We start from the raw sequence: 22298 nt of genomic DNA on the forward strand, positions 1-22298 counted from the left end.
AGATACACCATGAGATACAATATGATATACAGCATGATACACAGCATGAGAAACAGCATAAAATACTGCACAAGATACAACATGAGATGCAGCATGAGGTGCAGCATGAGGTGCAGCATGAGATACAGCATGAGATACAGCAAGAGATACACCATGAGATACAATATGACATACAGCATGCAATACAGCACAAGATACAATGTGAGATACAGAATGAGAAACAACATGTGATTCAGCATGAGATGCAGCACAAGATGCATCATGAGATATAGCATGAAATACAGCACAAGATACAGTACAAGATATATCAGGAGATACAGCATGAGTTACAGCATGAGATACAGTATGAGATACAGCATAAGATACAGCACAAGATACAACACAATAAACATGAGATACAGCAAGTGAGATAGCATGAGGTACCACACAAGATACATGAGGAGATACATCACATGATACAGCATGAGATACAGGATGGATACAGCATGACATACAGCATGAGATACAGCATGAGGTACAGCATGACATACACAGCATGAGATGCAGCATGAAATGCATGATGAGATATTGCATGAGATACAGCACAAGATACAGTATAAGACATATCAGGAGATACAGCATGAGATACAGCATGACATACAGTATGAGATACAGCATAAGATACAACATGAGATACAGCACAAGATACTGCATGAGATACAGCACAAGATACTGCATGAGATATAGCACAAGATAAGAATGATAAACACCATGAGATAGACCATGAGATACAGCTTCACATATAGCATGAGATACAGCACAACATACAACACAAAATACAGCATGAAATACAACACGAGATACTATACAGAATACAGCACGAGATACAGCATCAGATACACCATGAGATACAGCATGATGTACAGCATGTTAAACACCATAAGATACATCATGAGATATAGCACAAGATACAATACATCAAACAGCATGAAATACATCATGAGATACAGAACATGAAATACAACATAAGATAAAGCATGAGATACAGCATGAGATACACCATGAGATACAGCATCAGGTACAGCAGGAGATGCATCATGAAATACTGCATGAGATACATCATGTGATATAGTATGAGATGCAGCACAATATACAGTATAACATATGTCAATATATACAACAGAGATACAGCATGAGATGCAGAACAAGATACAGCATGAGATACAGCAAGTATACCATGAGATACAATATGAGACACATCATGAGATATAGAACAAGATACAGCGTGAGATGCAGCATAAGATACAGAATGAGATACAGCATGAGATACAGCATGAGATACTGCATACGATACATCATGTGATATAGTATGAAATGCATCACAAAATACAGTATAAGATATGTCAGGATATACAACATGAGATACAGCACGAGATACAGCATGCAATACAACATGAGACACAGCAAGAGGTACACCATGAAATACTGCATGAGACACTGCGCAAGACACAGTAGCATGAGATACTGCACAAGATACTGCACAAGATACAGCATGAGATACAGCATGAGATACTGCATGAGATACATCATGCAATATAGTATGAGATACAGCACAAGATACAGTATAAGATATGTCAAGATATACAACATGAGATGCAGCATGGGATACAGCACAAGACACAACATGAGATAGAGCAAGAGGTACACCATGAAATACTGCATGAGACACTGCACAAGATACAACATGAGATACAGTATGAGATACAACATAAGATACTGCACAAGATACAGCATGAGATACAGCATGAGATGCTGCATGAGATACATCATGCACTATAGTATGAGATGCAGCACAAGATACAGTATATGATATGTCAAGATATACAACATGAGATATAGCATGAGAGACACCATGAGATACAGCACAAAATACACCATGAGATGCATCATGAGATATAGTACAAGATACAGCATGAGATACATCATGAGATATAGCCTGAGATGCAGCACAAGACACAGCATAAGATATGCCAAGATATACAACATGAGAGACAGCATGAGATGCAGCATGAGACACAGAATGAGATATAACATGAGATACAGCATGACATACACGGTACAAGATACAGCATGAGATACTGCATGACATACAGCACAAGATACTGCATGAGATACAGTGCAAGATACAGCATGAGATACTGCATGAGCTACAACATGACGTACAGCAGGAGATGCAGCATGATAAACACCATAAGATACAAGCATGAGATATAGAATGAGATATACCATGAGGTACAGCATGGGATACAGCATGAAATACACCATGAGATGAACCATGAGATACAGCATGAGATGCAGCATGATATATAGCATGAGACAGAGCATAAAATACAGCACAAGATATTGCATAACATATGTCAATATGTACAACATGAGATACAGCATGAGATATAGCATGACATATACCATTTGGTACAGCATGGGATACAGCATGAAATACACCATGAGATGAACCATGAGATGCAGCATGAGATGCAGCATGAGATACAGCATAAAATACAACATGAGATACAGCATGAGATGCAGCATAAGATACAGTATAAGATATGTCAATATATACAACATGCAATACAGCATGAGATATATCATGAGATCTACCATGAGATACAGCATGAGATGCAGCACAAAATACACCATGAGATGCACCATGAGATACAGCATGAGATACAGCATGCGATACAGCATAAGATACATGAGATGCACCATGAGATACTGCATGAGATGCAGCATAAAATACAACATGAGATGCAGCACAAGATACAACACAACATACAGCATGAGATACAGCACAAGATACAGCATGAGATACTGCATGAGCTACAACATGAGGTACAGCAGGAGATGCAGCATGATATACAACATGAGATACAGCATGAAATACACCATGAGATGCACCATGAGATACAGCATGAGGTACAGCATGAGAAACTCCATGAGAAAGAGCAAGCGATCAGGCACAAGATAAAATACAACATACAGCATGAAATACAGCATGAGATACAGCACAAGATACAGCATGAGTTACAACACAAGATACAACACAACATGCAGCATGGAATACAGCATGAGATACAGCACAAGATAGAGCATGAGATACACCATGAGCTACAGCATGAGATTCAGCATGAGATGCAGCACGAGATACAATATGAGATGCAGCATGAGATACAACAGGAGATACAGAAAGAGATACACCATGAGATACAGTACGAGATACAGCATGAGATACAACATGAGATATAGCGTGAGGTACAGAATGAGATACAGCATGAGGTACAGCACAAGATACTGCATGAGATACAGGATGAGGTATACGATGAGACACAACATGAGATACATCACAAGATACAACATGGGATACAGCATGAGATGCAGCATTAGATACCGCATGAGATACAGCACAAGATACAGCATAAGAAACAGCATGAGATATAGCATGAGATAGAGCATGAGATATAGTACAACGCAAGGTACAGTACAAGATACTGCATGAGATATACCATCAGATGCAGCAGGAAATACAGCATGAGATACACCATGAGATACATCATGAGATACAGCATGAAATACACCATGAGATGCACCATGAGATACAGCATGAGGTACAGCATATACACCATGAGATGCACCATGAGATACAGCATGAGGTACAGCATGAGCTATAGCATGAGATAGAACATGAGATACAACACACGATACAGTAAGAGATACATCATGAAATACAGCACGAGATACAACACAAGATACAACACAAGATATAGCACAAGATAAAGCATGAGATGTACCACGAGATACCGCATGAGATACAGCATGGTATACAACATGAAATATAGCATGTGATACAGCATGAGATACAATACAAGATACAGTATGAGATACAGCATGAGATAAAATACTAGATACAGCATGTGATACACCAGAAGATACAGCATGAGATACAACATGAGATATAGCATGCAATACAGCATGAGATACAATACTAGATACAGCATGTGATACACCAGAAGATACAGCATGGTATACAACATGAGATATAGCATGCAATACAGCATGAGATACAATACAAAATACAGTATGAGATGCAGCATGAGATACAATACTAGATACAGCATGTGATAACGCCAGGAGATACAACATGAGATACAGAATGAGGTACAGTATGGACTACATTACTCCTTTATTTTCTTGTACAGCTTTTTTTGGCTTGATTGACATCTTCACCAACATTAATTTCTCCAGAATGGACTTGGTGCCAAATGAGGCTGTCACTAGCTTGGCCTCTGGATTTAAAGTGTCTACTAGGGCATCCTAAGGAGTAGAGCCTGACTGAACCTGATTTGCCTTATTTGTCTAGTGCTGGACCCAGGAAACTTGTTGGTATCCATAAAATGTTCTTTTGCTGGTACTTTCCTGGTTCAGGCAGGGCTATCACTACTATTCCCTCCAGAGGAGATATCCCAGAATTTTGTTGGTGTAGCAGCTGTGCCCCTAGAGGCATGTTTAATGGCTATAAATTTACTAGGACCAGTCATAACCTTAGACCTCTCCATTTGTACCAAAGGAGCTGAGAGAGAAGATGAGAGGTCAGTTTCTTGCCAGCTTGTCTCATTATAAACCACTACCTGAGTCAGCTGACTCTGCAGAAAGCCCAGCACCTCATCCACTTGCTGAAAGGTTTTAAATTATATTTTGCCACTTTATTCGTAGTGTAGCATGGAAAAGAGAAGGTTCCATTCCTAAAGCACAATTGCCTTAGCTCAGAAGATGCAAGGCTTAACCTCTGGGTTTCCTGAAACAAGACCACATAATTAAAAAAATGTTTCCCCTCCTTAGCAGTAAGCAACAGTAGATGTTTGTCTTCCTCATTTAAAAGGTTAAAGATAATTTGTCTGGGAGGACAGCCATGCTTTGACTGTATGCAGAGGGTTCTATGAGCACTCTCAATAGTTATAAGGAAATCTGGACATTAAGTACTTTGGTCAGATACTTTTCAAGAAATCAAGTGACATTACCCTTTCATTCTCCTCCTTCAGTCTGTTTAGTCTTAAATTGTTTCTCCTGCTGTGGTCCTCCAAGGTGACCAATCTGAAATTTAGTCCCTACAATTCAGTAGATTAGGAGGACATGGCAGCCACATTGTTCTATATACTGGATGCTTGTATGTCAGTCATAGACTCTAGGAAATCTGCTGTCACAGTGTCTGATTTCACTGCTTCCTTAATCTTATGATTGTCCATTTTGATGAGAGAAGTGTCTTCCAAAACTATGCAGCTTGAGTTGCCAGCTTGTCTAGTTTGGCTGCAATATCATATTCGGCCAACCCAGCCACTCATGTTCTCTGTTCCTCTGACAAAGTGAATAGTAGGCATCCTTCAGTCATGGTTGTGTCAGAAGGACAATCAGCACTTCCTTATTGCCTCCATTCAATGTTAAAAGGGAAAAAACAAGCAAGACCCAAAAAGTATGACCAGTGGTTCCAGAGCTTGGTGGAATATGCTGCTTATTCAGTTTTATCCTAGCTCAGCCCCCCTCACCATTCAGAACTCACCAAGGATAGAGGGCAGGTGTTCATAAATAAGCAATGATCTGGACCTGAAACCTAAATACACTCTATGGAAATTTATGCAGGTTGTATTTCTGAATGACTTCAAGTTATTGTCATCCAATAAGATTATTTATGACTTAATAGCAGAATGGACACAAAGAATGTTCCAAGAATGTAAACATCTACTGCTTGAAGGATGACAGATGGAACTAGGATAAAATGTGTATAAGTCATGTCATAGATGAATAATCAGTGATGTGTGACTCGGATTCCACCACAGCAGACGGCAGAAAGAAAGAAAGAAAGAAAGAAATATGACACCCTGGCTTGCAGCTGTAGGATTTCAAATTCTGAATGCTCCTTATGTTGTGAGCAAATAAAAGTCCATGGCAATAATTTTGAATGGATCAGAGTGTCAGAAGACCATGAGAGTATTGTGAGAGTTTGCTACACTAGAGTGAATGGTAGCAGTGCTAAAAGTAAGGAGCATATATTAAGTTGTGTTAGTCTGCATTGTCCAAAAATGAAAACACTAGAAATAAGCCATTATTCTAATGTAATGACACATTACTTTAGGCTGAAGAATGAAAAGTTTTCCCAAGAGTAGACATAGGATACATCTAAACTGCCCCCAGGTTTCAGGGATATCCCTGATTTTGGTTCAGATTTTTACCTTCGCTTCTTTTAATCCCTCCTAAAACTGGCAATTTTGGGAGAAAAGGCAGTGGATTATATTTAATAAATATGGACAACCATTAGAGTTCCAGACCTTTTATTTCAAGAAAAGTCATATCATTCCTCTTTTCTTATTGCTGTCAATTTCTCGAGTTAATAGTACTAGTATTTTAAAACGGGTCTCTGATATGAGACATTTGTTCCTGACCATTTGTAAATTTATTCCTAATTCTGGAGGTAAAAGGTTTGAGATCTATGGGCATTTGTGTCAATGTCTTCTGACTTAAGTCACATACTAAATGTTGTAATTCCCTTTGTATCAGTTAACCAAAAAGTGAAGCAATTCTCCAGAAACAAACCACTGCTCCAACGCTGCTATGATCATCCCAGATAAGAATTTCAGGGAGAATCTAATTTTTTTTTATCATATTGACTAATATTCCTTAAAAGTAACCAAATTCATGATCTAACTCATTACCAGAGTTTAACTTACATTAATAGTTCACACTATTAATTATGATTTGCAAAAATAATACTTTTAGGTTATAAGGCTCCCCCAAAAGTCTACTAAACCTGTTCATTATCTGCATCAGTCAGTCTTATTTTACTCTCTGTTTGGGAATTCCACTTGCCCTACTGCATTATGCAAAATATTTAATATACTAAACTCCAATGGTGCTATCTATAATAATGCGATGTTCAGAAATGAACCAGATGATCACAAATCAAATAGTATGGCATTTAGTCCTAAAAAATTACTTCAGGTATGCAGTGTTGCCCTAAACGGACATCCAGTTGATTGTTACATCACATAAAATAGGTTTGTATTTCACATAATCCATAAAGAAGCCCAAGGGAGAATTATAAAACTATTCATGCCTTTTACAATTAAAAGTCCATGTTTGGAATAAGGCCACAGTGTACAAGAGGTCAAGACTTATGTGAGCAGTAAGTTATACATTTAGTGAAATCACACTACAGTCTGTGCTACATCTCAACTCTGAAAACCATTGCATTCATTTCTGCAGATATCCCAGTGCAATTAAATGTCAGAGACTAAAAGCATTATAAGGTAAATGCTAAACTAAGATAAGTAGTGCCTTAGTTAAGTAAGCTTGGCATGTTCCAGACATTCTGCTGGTCATAAATCTGTAATATAAACCTGTGAAATTAAAACTGCCACAGGATATGACAGTGAAGTGATGATGTTGATCCGTCTCCATTAGCTCTCACAGTTTTTAAGTGACACTGAACTTACATGCACCTGGGGCTCGCAGGAAGAATAGGAAGCATTTCATTATTTTTGTTTTCATTATTAGCCACCTAAAACAACTAGAAAGATCATCAGCTGAATTCACTTTAGAAACAATGGATGTAGTAAATAAAACAAATTTGATAAACTGCTCTTCTGTCTTCCATTGAAAATGTAAAGCCTGCTTCAATGAAGCAAAACTAGCCTTGTGTAATCATGATATAGACATGCAAAATGAATGTCAGGAAAAATGACTTGCACATGTGCTTTTTATGATATGGGCCTCTAACTTCAGCAGCTTTGCTGCAGAACCCTGATAAAGTACCCCTAGAAGCATTGCATAAGCTAAAGGCCTCCTGTGTCATACACAGAATCACAAATTTGAACTTGTCCATAGGCAAATGCATGCTAATGCAATGTAGACCACAATTTCCTAGCAGCCACATTAATAATATAACTCATGACATCATGCACAACTGTTGCTTTGCTGTAAGATCTCCTTTGCATTTTTCATGCATCTACTTGTTGCCACCTGGGGACCGTGATGCCCATGTGTGTGTGGCATACATTTCTGGAACTCCTACTCACTGCATCTCATGACATCCCTGCTTGATTACTATTTTCTGCTTCTTTGCTAAAACATCTCAAGATCTTTACTATCTTAGAGCAAAAGGTTATTGCGGAATTCCATGAGGTAGTGCACCATGGAGCACAAGCTCACTCCTCTGTCACCAGCCACTACCTCAATCGTTCTAGTGAAAAGAAGGCCCACTCTGTGATGGCTGTTGTAGGCTGATATGTATGAATGATGTCTCAGGACAGGTATAGCTGTCCTACATTAGTCTACAATATCTATCACTGAGCAGATCATGCGTGACATACTGTGGGTACTGTATTACCCATGTCACCACCATGGCTCCCCAAGTCTCTAGTGGTCATTTGCATGCATCCTCCTATCACCTACTGCCCCACTAATAAAAGCAATCCAATCCATGTATATACACACTTTTCTGTCCTGTCCTCCGTTATTCGCTTTAACTCTTCCTGCATTATCTCTACCATAAGGTACATCGTGTTTCTAATATTAGACATAATCAGATAATTTTTAGTGTGTGTTTCAGATGAACAATACAGACTGCCATTTAAAATGTGACTCTGTTTATATTCCTTGTACATCTCTGTTTTAATACAAAATATGCTTGCAAATCTCTTTAGCGGTGTTATGTATTTTTGTTTGTCTGCATTAATTCTGCTTAACTTCTTGGATCAAAGTCTGCAAATTATCCATACATTTGGTGTTGCTGAGGCTTTCTGTGACGTACCCTTGTCAGAACAGTAAATGAGATCCATATACAACAATCTGCTATTCAACGTCTTTATCATATTAACAAGAGAATAATCTACAGAAAGAGCAAAGAAAAGTGGTTCTTACAATATCTTGAAAAATCTTTTTAACCAGAGGTGTTAACATTGCTGGATCCTACTGCTATCCATGATACTTTTTAACAAATAAATTAACTCCATATAGATTCATGAAAAGTTTATTGCTTCTGATTGGTTGCTGCCTTTGGGAATTCCATGTTAACAAGACACCGGTCAGTGTGTAGTCTGTTTTATTCCAGTAATTGCTGCTAAAACAGCAGCTGTTTCATTTTGAGAAGTGCCAGATGGATAGTACACTATGGAATGTGATTTGATTGGGAAGGCTTTACTACATACTGAAATACCATATTAAAAAGATTCCATCTTTCCATGAAGCAATATTACAATCAGCAGCAAAATCACACCAATTTTATTTTGCTAAACAATAAGAAAAAGAACCTAAGCAGTTCCTTTGAGAAAGGAGTTATCAAAAGTGCATTGGGCATGTAGAAAAATGAATCAGCGTGTATCACATGGAAAATATTTGCAGATTATGTTGGCATGATCCACATATTCGACCCTGTGAGGACAAATGCAATGTACACAATGATCTCTGTATAGACATAGATCAAGATAGCATATGTGTATTTTCACCCTTGTTTTGGGATCATTATACTGTTACTAAATCGTGATCTAGTTAGAAAAAATTCAGGATAACAAAAGATAATTTGCTGCTTCATGGTCCTTAACCTTTGCTCCGTGACCTTTACTGATTGCTTTGGTATCATGCAATTGCATTTAAATCTGAACCGGTCTGAATTTCATAGGAATCATCATATGTTTACCATGATGTTTTGCATAATGTGATTGGTTTTAGCTATTTAAGCATTTGGCAGATTGTCTACTAGTCCTTATATTAACACAACCATTTTCTCATAGCATTTGCTTTGTGGATTCATTTATTTCTTTTTTTCTTTTTAAACTTTAACTACACCATAGCACAACAAAAACACATAGCACAATAGAAAGAAGAAAAGAAAGGAAGTTCATAGACTATCTGTCAATTTAGGGCAGTGAAATGACATTAAAAGCTAGTAATGAGCTAGTCCTGGGTTTGATTCTGTCTGTGTCCATTTGACTAATGAGTACTCTACTCACTTAACTAAACAGTGCTGGGTTTGATTCTGTCTGTGTCCATTTGACTAATGAGTACTCTACTCAGTTAACTAAACAGTGCTCCAATGTAACCGCATTTACCTGCTTAAACAATTAAATAAATTATATCCAAGTAAATTATTCTACAATAATTTTCTCTGCACTTTTTGTTCTTGAAGTTGTAGAATTTGATAACTTTGCTTGAGTTGAATTTTCTCTTATGTCAGGCTCATGTTTGTCAAACAAATGTGTTAGTTTATACACTATACTACATAATAACACCTGACACTCACAATAAACCTCCAGTAAAGCACATATATATTTGCAAATCCCATGGATATCAGAAAAAAAAGCACTTTGCTCCTTCCTGTCCAAAAGATAAAAAAGACATAATAGGTTCCTAGGTTCACGGGTGTGTACTAGACAAATGACCACAATGTCCTTTTTAAGCCTATGCATACATCACAAAACTTTGATAAGTATTGATACCCTTGGTAAGTGCAAGCAGGGGCCTGGGAAATGAACCGTTTACAAGCTGTCTGTGTCCATTAGAGACAAAGGTGCCAAACCAGGAATGAATTTCCTATTCTCCAATTTTACAATTTACACTTGAATTAGTTTGGGTAGGAACTGTGCTTGAAATGGATGGGGAGCCTGTTCCAGAGAAGGGGTACCCAATGGGATACATACTTGTATCTCCAGCAGGTCCTATTTCTATCACAGACAATGTTTAAGTCTTTAGAAATGCTAATTCTGGTGCTGTTTGTTTTGTGGATATGCAGGAGGTCCATCAGAGTGGGGTCTGACAATGCCTTGTATGTCAGGAATATATCTCCCTTCAACAGCCTTTATGAGACAGAATACAGGGATAGGGCCTTGAGGCAATCTGCATAGGACATGTTACTTACACTCTGTATTCTTTTAGTGAGGAACCTGTGTGGACATTCCAGTTGTTGGATGTGCCTGGTCAGGTACATACCAAAGGAGACATTGTACTCAATGATAGGTCTCATGAATGCAGAATATAGGTTCATATTCATAGGTTCATAGGTAGGTACTAGGCTATTGGCCCTAGAGCCTATATAAGCCTAGCCAAAAGGTACCCTGGCTTTCGCCACCCAAGGAAGTTATTTTCCTGTGCCACTGTTGAGCAGAGCTACAGAATTGATCCCCGGGGTGAATTTCCTATCTCCCATCCAATCATCAAGATTTTTCTTGAAGAGTGCTAATGAGGAGCTTTGATATAAATAGGTAGTTTGTTCCAGAGTATGGGAAGTCTCTGGGACAGGAATCTCTCCCTCCAGCATGTTCTGTTTATTGTGGTGACAAGGTTTAGGTCCCTAGAGCATGTAGCTCGTAGGGATTGGGATTTCTTTAAGTGGAGCATGTCTAAAAGCTCTGGGTTTGACATAGCTTTGTGTGTTAGGCAGATATCGCCTCTGAGTAGGTGATATGTGACGGAGTAAAGCTGCAGTTTTTTGAGATGGTCTGCATAGGGCATTTGTTTGAGGCCAGTAATTCTCTTTGTGAGGTATTTCTGTAGCCTTTCCAGTTGTTGTAGATGTCTTGTGAGGTACATACCAAAAGGGGCATTGTACTCTATAATGAGTCTAATGAGTGATGAGTAGAGGGGAACAATGATCTCTTTTTTCCTGGAAGAGAAACCTTTTGTGATGAGGTGTGCCACGTAGAAGGATTCCTTGACTACTGTGGCAATGTGATTATCAATGGAGAGACTACTGTCCACCTGTGTCCCAAGGTCTCTTATCACACTTTCGGTGTTAAGTAGACTACCGCCTATGTGGTAGTTCATGGGTACAGAGTTTTTACCGAAAGGGATGACAATGCACTTTTTGGCATTGAACTTGAGGCCATGGCTTTGACACCAGGCATCTGTCTCAGCGAGGCCCTTTTGTAGGATGTCCACATCTTTTGGAGTTTTGATTATGGCTCCTAGTTTGCAGTCATCTGTGAACTTCATTAGCCAAAGACCTTCTGTGTTAGCCTGTACTTCAGAAAAGTAGATACCAAACTGGACAGGACACAGGACTGAACTCTGTGGTACTCCACTTGTCACTGGTCTGAAGTTGGATTTGGAGTCTGCTACTTTCACAGTGTGAGTTCTGTCAGTGAGCCAGTTGGCAACCCATCTTGTGACATAGGGATTTATACCTAGTTTAGTGAGTTTATCTATAATTCCAGAGTGGGGGATGGTGTCAAAAGCCTTGGCGAGATCAAGATAGGCTGTGTGAACCATCTTACCCTCATCTATGGCTTTGGTGACTGCTTCGAAGAAGTCTATCAGGTTTAGGAGACATGATCTGCCTTTTACAAACCCGAACTGGGTGGGGTCCTGAGTTTGGAGATTACCAATGTCATTGTTTATAAGTTCCATGATGATACGTTCCATAAACTTGCAGACCAGGCTCATTAGGCTAATGGAGCGGTAGTTTCTGGGGTCTGTGGTGGCTCCCCCTTTGTGGAGTGGGATAACCGTTGCTGTGCGCCATTCAGTGGGCACATAGCCTGAGATGAGGCTATGACTGAACATGGTACTTGGGTGGGGTGCCAGTTCATTCTGTAGTTCATGTAGAATACAACCTGGGATGTTGTCAGGTCCCATGGATGCTGTGCTTGGCTTTGGGTAGTGTGTTTTTTACCTGTGCAGCCGTGATTACAGGAACTTTGCATTCTTTTGGTATAGAGATGGGCCCTTTAGGGGAAGACAGGGGGGTAAAGTTAGCACTGAACCTATCTGCCAGGATGTTGGCAATATCAGTTGGTTCTGGATATTTAGTGCCATTGTGCTGTAACTCAGAGCAGATCTGAGTGCTGCCATTGAGATTCTTGACATAGCTATAGAGTGGAACAGTGACTTCTTTGGACCTAGATGCCATACGTTTGTTTATAAGTTGCACAAAATAGAATGATTTCCTCAGTACTGTAGGCACATGATGGTCAAAGGCTAGATTACTATGTGTGTCCCTAAGTCCCAAACTACTGGGTCAACTCTAAGGGGTATGTTGTCAACATGATAGTTACCAGGTGTGAATGACTTCCCAAAGGATACTATTATGCATTTCTTGGCATCTTGTTTTAGTCTATGTCTCTGACACTAGTTATTTGTCTGTGCCAGTTCTTCCTGGAGAGCATCTGTGTTGGTGAAGGAATTCTGTGACAGCTCCTAATTTGCAGTCAACTGCAAATTTAATCAGCCAGAGGCCATTGACATTGGTATCAACTTCAGAGAAGTAAATACCAAAAGGAGTGGTCCCAGGACTGATTCCTGAGGGATTCCACATGTGACTAGCCACTTTGAGGAGGTGGACTCCCCAATTCTAACTTCCTGGGTCCTGCCAGTGAGCCAGCTGGCTATGCCCTGGTTGACATAAGGGTTTATACCTAACATCCTGAGTTTGTCTACAATGGTGAAGGGGGTATTTTGTCAAATGCCTTGGCCAGGTCAAGGTAGGCAGTGTGAACCCTTTTGTCCTTAGCCATTGCCTCGGTGACCTTCTCTATGAAGTCCACAGGTAGAGTAGGTATGACCTGCCCTTGATGAAACCACATTGGGTTTGCCCAGTGTCTGGAGGTTTCCTATGTCATTATTGATCATTTCCATGATAATTCTTTCTATGGTCTTGCATATGGGACCGGTGAGACTTATGGGTCTGTAGTTTCCAGGGTCTGTAGATGACCCACCTTTGTGCAGATGGATAACTGTTGCTGTTCTCCAGTCGTGAAGCACATCATTTGTTTGGAGACTACAGCTGAATAGTAGTTCCAGAAGCTTGACAGGTCATGTTTCATGCTATTTAGAAGGCATCCTTGGATATTGTCTGGGCCCACTGATGCAGTGTTCTTGGCCTTAGAGAGAGCATTAAGGACTTATTCCCTAGTGATAGAAGGGGGAGTTATATTTGATGATATTTCCTGATGGGATGTTTAGAGGGAAGAGGGGGGTAAAGCTGGACCTGAATCTATCTGCCAGTAGGTTTACTGTATCTTATGGCTATGTATAGGCAGCTTCATTAAGAATGAGGTTTTCACACAATTGTGTATAGCCTTTTAGGTTGCAGACATAGCTAAAGGATGTCTTGTGGTTGTCCTTGGTCTAGGAGGATAAATTTACCTCAAATTTGGCTTTGGTAGACTTTATTTGTCCTCTGAGTTGCTTGTTTAGTTTGATGAGAGTGCTTTTATCCTGCTGGGTGCTGCACCTCCTGATTGTTGCTATGATTTTCTTCCTTCTGTTATATAGCCTATTGATTTTGTGATTCCACCAGGGTGGCTTGATTTTTGAGTTAGTTCTATTTTTCTTCTTCCTGGTGGGTACAGTTGCCTCTATGCAGCTATTAACGTGCTTGTACAGGGTTTCTGTGAACAGTTCTGCGTAGGCAGCAATGTTCTCAGGGTTTATGGCTGCTTGAAATTTTGCCAGGTTCTCACTTAATAGCAGGAAGTTAGCATTTGAGTAGTTCTTGACAATTCCAGAGTTAGCTGGGTTCCATGATTTATTTTTACTTCAAAGGAGGCCATTTGGTGGTCTGACCTTACACTATGGGGTGTGAGGACCAAATCCAGTATGTTTGCATGCCTGGTCATTGTAGTGACAATCTGGTCCAGGGAGTTTGTGTTTACAAAACCCAGGAATCTCTATGCCTGCACGTTTAGTGTCATATATGATTCCCAGTTAATAGTGGAGTAATTAAAGTCATGCATGAATACTGTATTGGGTTGGATGGTGAGTGTTTCTAATAAGTTTAAATACGTGTTATGGGTTTCTTCAGACATATAAGGGACCTATAGCTTGCAAGGATAATGGTATGTAATTTTGCCTATGGTGAGTTGAACGTGGAAAAGCTCAAGTGCTTTGTCCTGTTTGACCAGCCTTGAAGTATATTTATTTTTGATATAAATTGAGACATCCCCCTATATTGTCCCTGTCTGTGTAGTAGAAAGCATTATAGCCTTGCACTGCTGATGTGCTCTCCAAGGCTTTAAACCATATCTCAGTGATTGCACAGACATCGGCATTGCCTAAGGTGAGAAGGGCATGTAGGGACTGGAGTTTTTTGTTCAGACTCCTAGCATTAAGCAGTAACACCTTTCGGTTTTCTTGGTTCTGATTTGCTATGTCAGAGGTACTTTCAGTTTATCATTGCCTAAAAAAAGCACTGTGTGGGAGGACAATGTTTTAGCTAATATTCAAAAGTCTAGAGGAGGGAGCAGGTCATTTCTGGAATGTTTGATTGTGTGTTGGCTTGCCTTGGGCTTAGAAGTAAAGGCTCCATGAAATGTTTCTATATTTGTTGATGAGGGTGGTGTTTTGAAAGAGTGTATTTGGGGCTGAGAAATGTATTTGTTATGTGTAGTTTGTTTAGGAGGTCTTTAGGGTTTAGGAAGGCTACATTTACGTACTTCAGTGTACATAGGTCTGAGTGTTTTCTTCTTGCTGTGTGTGATGGGTGCAGCATGTGTACTATTGACAACCTGATTGACATTAGGTGTGCTTTTATGTCAGATGTTTGCCACCAGTGACATTGTGCAAATACATCTCTCACATACTGTATCAATTTGAGAATTAGCTGGTTATCAATAAACATGAGGCAATTTCTACATTGCCTCAGGATGCCCTTATCCAATAAGGTGGTAACAGAGATAGTGGGAATGTTTATATCCATAGCAACAAGCCCTTTATATTGATTAGACTGTCACACTGGGAATATTAAGTAATGTCAGGAAGCTTGTCACTGCAAATTAGCCACTCTGTATGCAACTAGGTACTGGTGAAATTTCAAGAGCACTTTTACAAGACAAATATCAGCTCAAGGTATCTAAGTACATACAGGGTGCTACCAGACACTTGAGGGGGAACTGATAAAATGACCCTGATGATTTATGGATGATCATTCTGAAGAAGCCTGGGATTGATCCCAGGAGAAAGCGCTTAACTGATATTGTTTGTGTTTTCACCGTGGGTTTTGTTACTTTGTTTTGTTCCAGTGGAATAAACAACTTTGTGGATTTTATGGACTATTGCCTCTGATTGTGTGGACTATAACTACTCACGGTCGAATCCTTGGAGATTGTTTATTGGTACTCCTGCTGCTCCATATTAGAGGTTCTTTGGCTCTTTTTGTCTTGTTGTTCTAAACTAGCACACTTCCCAGATGGCATCTGTCTGAATGTTTTATAATAATTTTTATCTAGCTGTTTACTATGGATTAACTTCACTGACCATAAATAAATAAAATGAGCAGAACTACTGTTTATCTTTTTACTTTTATTGTTTTAAAATGAGCTCACAGACACTGACCTGTTATGGTGGAATACAATTCATCTACAGTACGTTTATGATACAAAAATAAAATGTGTGTATCTTCTCCCTTAACTTCTGAGGTCATAGACAGACTCTTTGGTTGCCTGCTGCTCTGTTTAAAACAGAATATACCCACATGTCCATTGCACTCCAATGGCACCAAAACAGGTCAAACCGTTGGCATATATTTGTTGACTTGCATTTTGTTGATGATATATTTGGCAGTCTTTGGAACCATGGAATTCTGCCAAAGTTGAAATGACCAGAAGTGTATAGGACTCTCCATGTTATTCCTCGTATCCTTGCATGCTCAAGCTGTTCAAAGCTGCAGTGAGATAGACCTTCTGACATTTGCTCTGCTGTGTTATTGGAAAAAGATTTGTCTGGTTTCAGTTTATCTGCCTTCAATAGCCAGTGTTTTAAACCAGTTTGTACTTGTTTGCTCAAGCTGTTCAAAGCTGCAGTGAGATAGGCCTTCTGCCATTTGCTCTACTGTGATATTGGAAAAAGATAAGTGTTTATTTTCAACTTTCTGCACTTCTGTTTTACTGCATATCTATGCAATCTGTGCAACTGCTTTTTAGTGTCCTTTTTGTTGTCTGTTAGACTTGAATATCTGTTACTGTTTGTGACCTTTGGAGCTTGTAGTGAAACGTTTTGTCTAGAGAGGGCTAGCTGTTTCTTTGTGGCAGAAAGAATCAGTCTGGTCTGATCTAGCTAGAAGCATTCCTGCAACACTGTTATTTTTTTTTTTTTTACTCAAGTTTTACTATTTTTCAGGAATAACAACAATTATGATTACATTTATCTGAATGAATAAATAAAATAACATTCTATATACAGTATTTACAAGTGGCCTAAATAAGAAAGGAAAAACAATCTGTGAAAATGTTAAAAGTTACACATTTCAAGTGATTCTTTATCTCTTTAATCTCTTATAGAAGAGACTGCATCCATATTTAATGTCGCAATAAGAGAGAGAATTTTCTCCCACGGATTATTGGTCCATGTTTTGGAAGATATTCTCAGTTCCTTGACTTTTCTTTCCATCAGCCCTGTTTCTTTCATTAAGTTCAAGAAATCTACAATGGTAGGTTCAGTGGAGGATTTCAATTTTCTTGTAATGCACTTCCCAGCTACTGCTAGTATAGTCCAAAGGAGATCAAGATCATTTTGTGCATTTCTGTTTTTTACAACACTGTTATTTTGTGTTTTATACCAGTTTGTACTTGTTTGCTGAAGCTGTTCAAAGCTGCAGTGAGATAGGCCTTCTGCCATTTGCTCTACTGTGATATTGGAAAAAGATTTGGCTGGTTTCAGTTTCTCTGCCTTTAATAGCCAGTGTTTTAAACCAGTTTGTAATTGTTTGCTCAAGCTGTTCAAAGCTGCAGTGAGATAGACCTTCTGCCATTTGCTCTGCTGTGATATTGGAAAAAGATAAGTGCTTATTTTTAACTGTTTTCTGCACTTCTGTTTTACTGCATATCTGTGTAATCTGTGCAGCTGCTTTTTAGTCTCTTTTTCGTTGTCTGTTAGAGCTGAATATCTGTTACTGTTTGTGACCTTTGGAGCATGTAGTGAAATGTTTTGTCTAGAGAGTCCTAGCTGTTTCTTTGTGGCAGGAAGAATCAGTCTGGTTTGATCTAGCTAGAATCATTCCTGCAACACTGTTATTTTGATTGGATAATTGGGCTGGTTTCTGTTTCTCTGCCTTTAATAGCCAGTGTTTTAAACCATTTGTATTTGTTTGCTCACACTGCTCAAAGCTGCAATGAGATAGGCCTTCTGCCATTTGCTCTGATGTGATATTGGAAAAAGATAAGTGCTTATTTTCAACTGTTTTCTGCACTTCTGTTTTACTGCATATCTGTGTAATCTGTGCAACTGTTTTTTGGTCTCACCAACCCATCCAGCTGTTGTGGTGGTCTTAAATCTTGGTGGCTTTGAGTTGTCCGCCTCTAGTGTAAAGGTGATACTGGACACAACTCCCGGTCACATTACATCAGCTAATTCTATTTTATAGAGAGAACTTAGTAAAGGCCCACCCCATTAGCTTCTCAACCTTGAATTATCTTATTATCTTCTGTCTCTTCACTTTCTATTAAAAAAAAAAAAAAAAAACAAAAAACTGTACCACTTTCTACTTCATTTTACTGCTTGTGCTTAGGAGTTCACCTGCATTTAGTTTGCCATATTTATTACTGCTTGTTGGTAGCCTCATTAAATTGCTGCTTTATTTGTGCTGTCTGTTACTGTTGTAATTATGAGCTATTGTTTTAAAGCAATCTGCTGATTAACTATATTTCATTGCTATCTGCTGCAATTCATTACTGTTTAACTGTATTTTACGGCATTTTGTTGCTGTTTAACTTTTTTTTTCATACTGCGAATTCTATTATTTTGACTATAATTAATCTGTGCTTCATTGTTTGTTTTTTACTGTGTTCTTAACCTTAAAATTGAGTAGTATAGTCTAGATACAGGTCTGCTGCATCTAGAGCTTCAGCTGCATGGTTTTTAACCCTTTCTGAGGTATTCCAGCTATAAATTTTCCCTCAGTAGCACTTGTGTTATCATCTAGTACAGGAGTGTCCAACCCGCGGCCCGCGGGCCGCATGCGGCCCTCAGAGCTCTTCCATGCGGCCCGCGACCCTTACATTTAAATTTAATTTTAATTTAACTTTTTTTCCGTGTGTTTACACGTCCGCGTACTTTTACTGTTCTGCGCATGCGCCAACTTTCTTTTTTTCACGCTTTTTTCATACCAGCGTCTTTCCGCTGGTATGCGCGAAAACACCGTTCGGTCATTTTTAAAGCTGAAGGAAGGCGAGATCATGGAGAGAGGATTTATTTTATTTGAGTACACACCGACTACACTACACTACAACATAGCAAAAGGTAAGTAAAGCTAAGTATTTTTGACACTGTGAATGCTCCTAAACTAGAGCTTATATATGGTCAGTTGAAAACATTCTTCTCATATTTAAATTTTCTTTTACTGTAAACTCAATTATTTATATACATTGAACAATTTTCATTTTGTAGTGGGCCACATGTAGCCATGTACCCTTGTTTCATTTTTAAAGTTAATCGTCGGTTAAACATGATTTTTGTTTTTCTTTGTTAGACTGACTATACATACAAAGCATCAATGGTATAAAAATGGTATTTTGGGTGTTTTTTTTATAATGAATATGATGGTGCTTTTAGGATAAATGTATTCATTTACCTATTTATGTTATCTGACGTGAATATAGTGAGCATTACTGTTGTACCGAAAGTACCCAAGAGTTCTACTGTGATGATGCTAGTAGAAAGGTGATAAACTATTTTGAATTGCAGCTTAGATGTGTGTTTTATCATACCCTTATACCTCCTTCTGCTGTTAGCATGTATGTATATGTATATATGGAATAGTTGAGGTCTGATGTGTAATCGATGAAATATCTTGTACTGTAGTTTTAGGGATAAACATAGGACAAATGGCAAAGCCATAAACCAGTTCCCTAATCCTGTTTTGCCAGATATTTTCTCAAACCAAAACCCCATGCATACTATATTTTCCTATTTTTTTGTCTGAATTATTGTTTCCCATACTGTTTTGAATGTTATAATGAGCTGTATTGATTGAATAAGTTATCTGCTGAATAGGGATTTAGATATTTTCCAAAAGATTTTATGAAAGGAGTGTCTCTTAGGTGGTTTTGTGCTCTGGTGCTAAGGTAACTTTTTAAGTAATGTCAATTATTTGTTTGATTTAAAGAATTTTAATTACTTTTAAGTAATACCAGCTATTTATGATGTATTTCAGTAGTGTAGCAAGGGTTATGGTAAGGTATGTTAGTTTTCTAGTTTAATTATGGTTTTAGTTAGTCAGAATTAGATCCATTTTCTGTCTGTTGCATTTTTCGCTCTGCTCCCTCCTCCATTCATGTTGACACAACTCATGTCACTCCACTCAGTCATTCAACTTAGGGTCAGGGTTATACTGGTGACACCATCTATTGAGGTGACTAGGTTTTTCACTTAATGTGCCTATGTTCTCCAGCATGCATGCCTATAGTTGCCCAAGATGCAAGCATGAAACAGCTTGATGCACAAGGCATCACCACCTTTTCAGGTGGTCTTGCTCTCCTCAGCAATTAGTGTCTCTGCATGTTCTTGATCTTGAGTCTCCACTGGAAACTCAGACATGGAGTGCTTACCTTGGGAATGTAAGCACAACCCACCCCATGCGAGAGGTAAACAGAAAGTGCCTTACCATCCTTTAGCCTCCTCTACCAACTCCTTCATTGGTTAAGGTTGCTAACTAAACCAAAGTCATCTGGATTAGCTGGGCTTCATCCATCTAAGTCACAGAGTTGGCTTTGGTTGCATTTTAACCCATTTTACTATGTTAGGTAATTTTTCATAAACTAAGGTCAGAGTTAATCTCTACATTTGTTTTAGGTGGGGTAGCATTTTTTGGTGACGGTACTGTTTAATTTTAGTACATGCATTTTTACCAGTGTAACGAATGAGGGTTAATTACAATGATGGTGATATTGTGTGTTTTTTTATTTTTAAGCTTATTTGTTGTTATGATCTGTCTGAATTTGCTTATGAAGTGCATGATTTTTATGACCATATGGCTTGCAATGAGGGATGAAGTCCACATTTTACTGCATTTTTATTAACATTTTTGATTAAAATAAGTGTACATGTGGGTTTCAGATCTCTTTAAGTGGGTTGGGATCTTCTCTGTGTGTAGTTTGGGACCAGTTTGTAGTGAGTAGTGTAAGTATCTTGGGTTTGGGCAGGTTTAGTGGAAGTGAAGATGTGCCAATGGTGGTAATGGATGTTTGATGCTGTGGGAAGTAAACAATAAAATAATCTACCACTGGGCAGGACAACTTTTTTATCATATCCTTTTATCTAGGTCCACTGCTGGGATAAACATAGCATATGTGGATCTCCTGTATTAAAATATGTTTATTGTAAAGCTAAAAAGTGCACTTATATAAGTACGCACACTATAATTGTGAATGTTCAAATGTAGGGATCACTACTGCATTATTATTTATCACACCTGGGAATTTGTCAAAGGTAGCTACCCATTCATTTGGCTTAACATTCAGAGACTTAGATGTTTCCAACTCATGGAAGCTAACAATACATCTACAGTGCCTGTATGTCTTCTCCTCACATTAAGAATATCAGTGGGATGCTCAGCAAAAGAAACAACAGCCCATGCTATCTTCATTTCTCTTTTGTGTGAAAAAAAACATCCTGAACAAGTGTGTTTATCTATCTCAGCCAAGGATAGTGACCCATAGATGCTAAGGTGTGTAATCCTGCCCAAACTGCTTTTGGCAAATATGGATGAGATAAGGAAGGTACTACTGCACCTGCTAATTTTTTTACAAATAAACTAAGATGTTAGATTTAACTGTTTTTTAAATAATTAGAATGAGATATTGAATTTTAGGGCAAATATTATGCATTTATTAATTTATTTATTGTTCAAATTCACCTACAAAACAGCCACATTAGTCCGCATAGACCTGGATGGAGTCTCTTGCTGGTTTTTTTTTTTTTTTGCTCTTCAGTTAATGTGAGACCTTTTTTTGGTCCTCACTTGCCATTTGCCCCCAGACCATTTCTGTTGACTCAATGCGGCCCTTGCAAGTGAAAAGGTTGGACACCCCTAGAGGTTGCCAATGTCCTTGTTAATGAGGTCCATGATAATCCACTCCATGGCCTTGCAGATCAGGCTAGTTTGGCTGATGGGTCTATAATTTCCTGGATCCACCTTTGTGCAAAGGGATGACAGTAGCTGTCCCCCACTCGACTGGGATGAAGCCAGTACTCAGGCTTTGGTTGAATAGGGTGCCTAATGCTGCTGCAAGTTCCTGCCTGAGTTCATGTAGGGTGCAGCTTGGGATATTATCGGGTCCCATGAAGACTGT

General features: G+C 38.8%; 1 protein-coding gene across 1 annotated transcript; it reads left to right on the forward strand.

Moving 5' to 3' along the window:
* Positions 1-2487: 2487 nt before the first annotated feature.
* Positions 2488-3282, forward strand: LOC122816134 (histidine-rich glycoprotein-like). Its single transcript, XM_044088891.1, has one exon. The coding sequence runs from the start codon at positions 2488-2490 to the stop codon at positions 3280-3282; it is 795 nt and encodes a 264-aa protein (XP_043944826.1).
* Positions 3283-22298: the final 19016 nt, after the last annotated feature.

Source organism: Protopterus annectens, chromosome 12.part0, assembly GCF_019279795.1.
Source record: "Protopterus annectens isolate FY-2018-M chromosome 12.part0, PAN1.0, whole genome shotgun sequence".
NCBI lineage: Eukaryota > Metazoa > Chordata > Ceratodontiformes > Protopteridae > Protopterus > Protopterus annectens.

Bases quoted from the DNA above. Each gene is read 5' to 3' on its own strand.
- LOC122816134 (XM_044088891.1), top strand. From the start codon at position 2,488: ATGAACCATGAGATGCAGCATGAGATGCAGCATGAGATACAGCATAAA.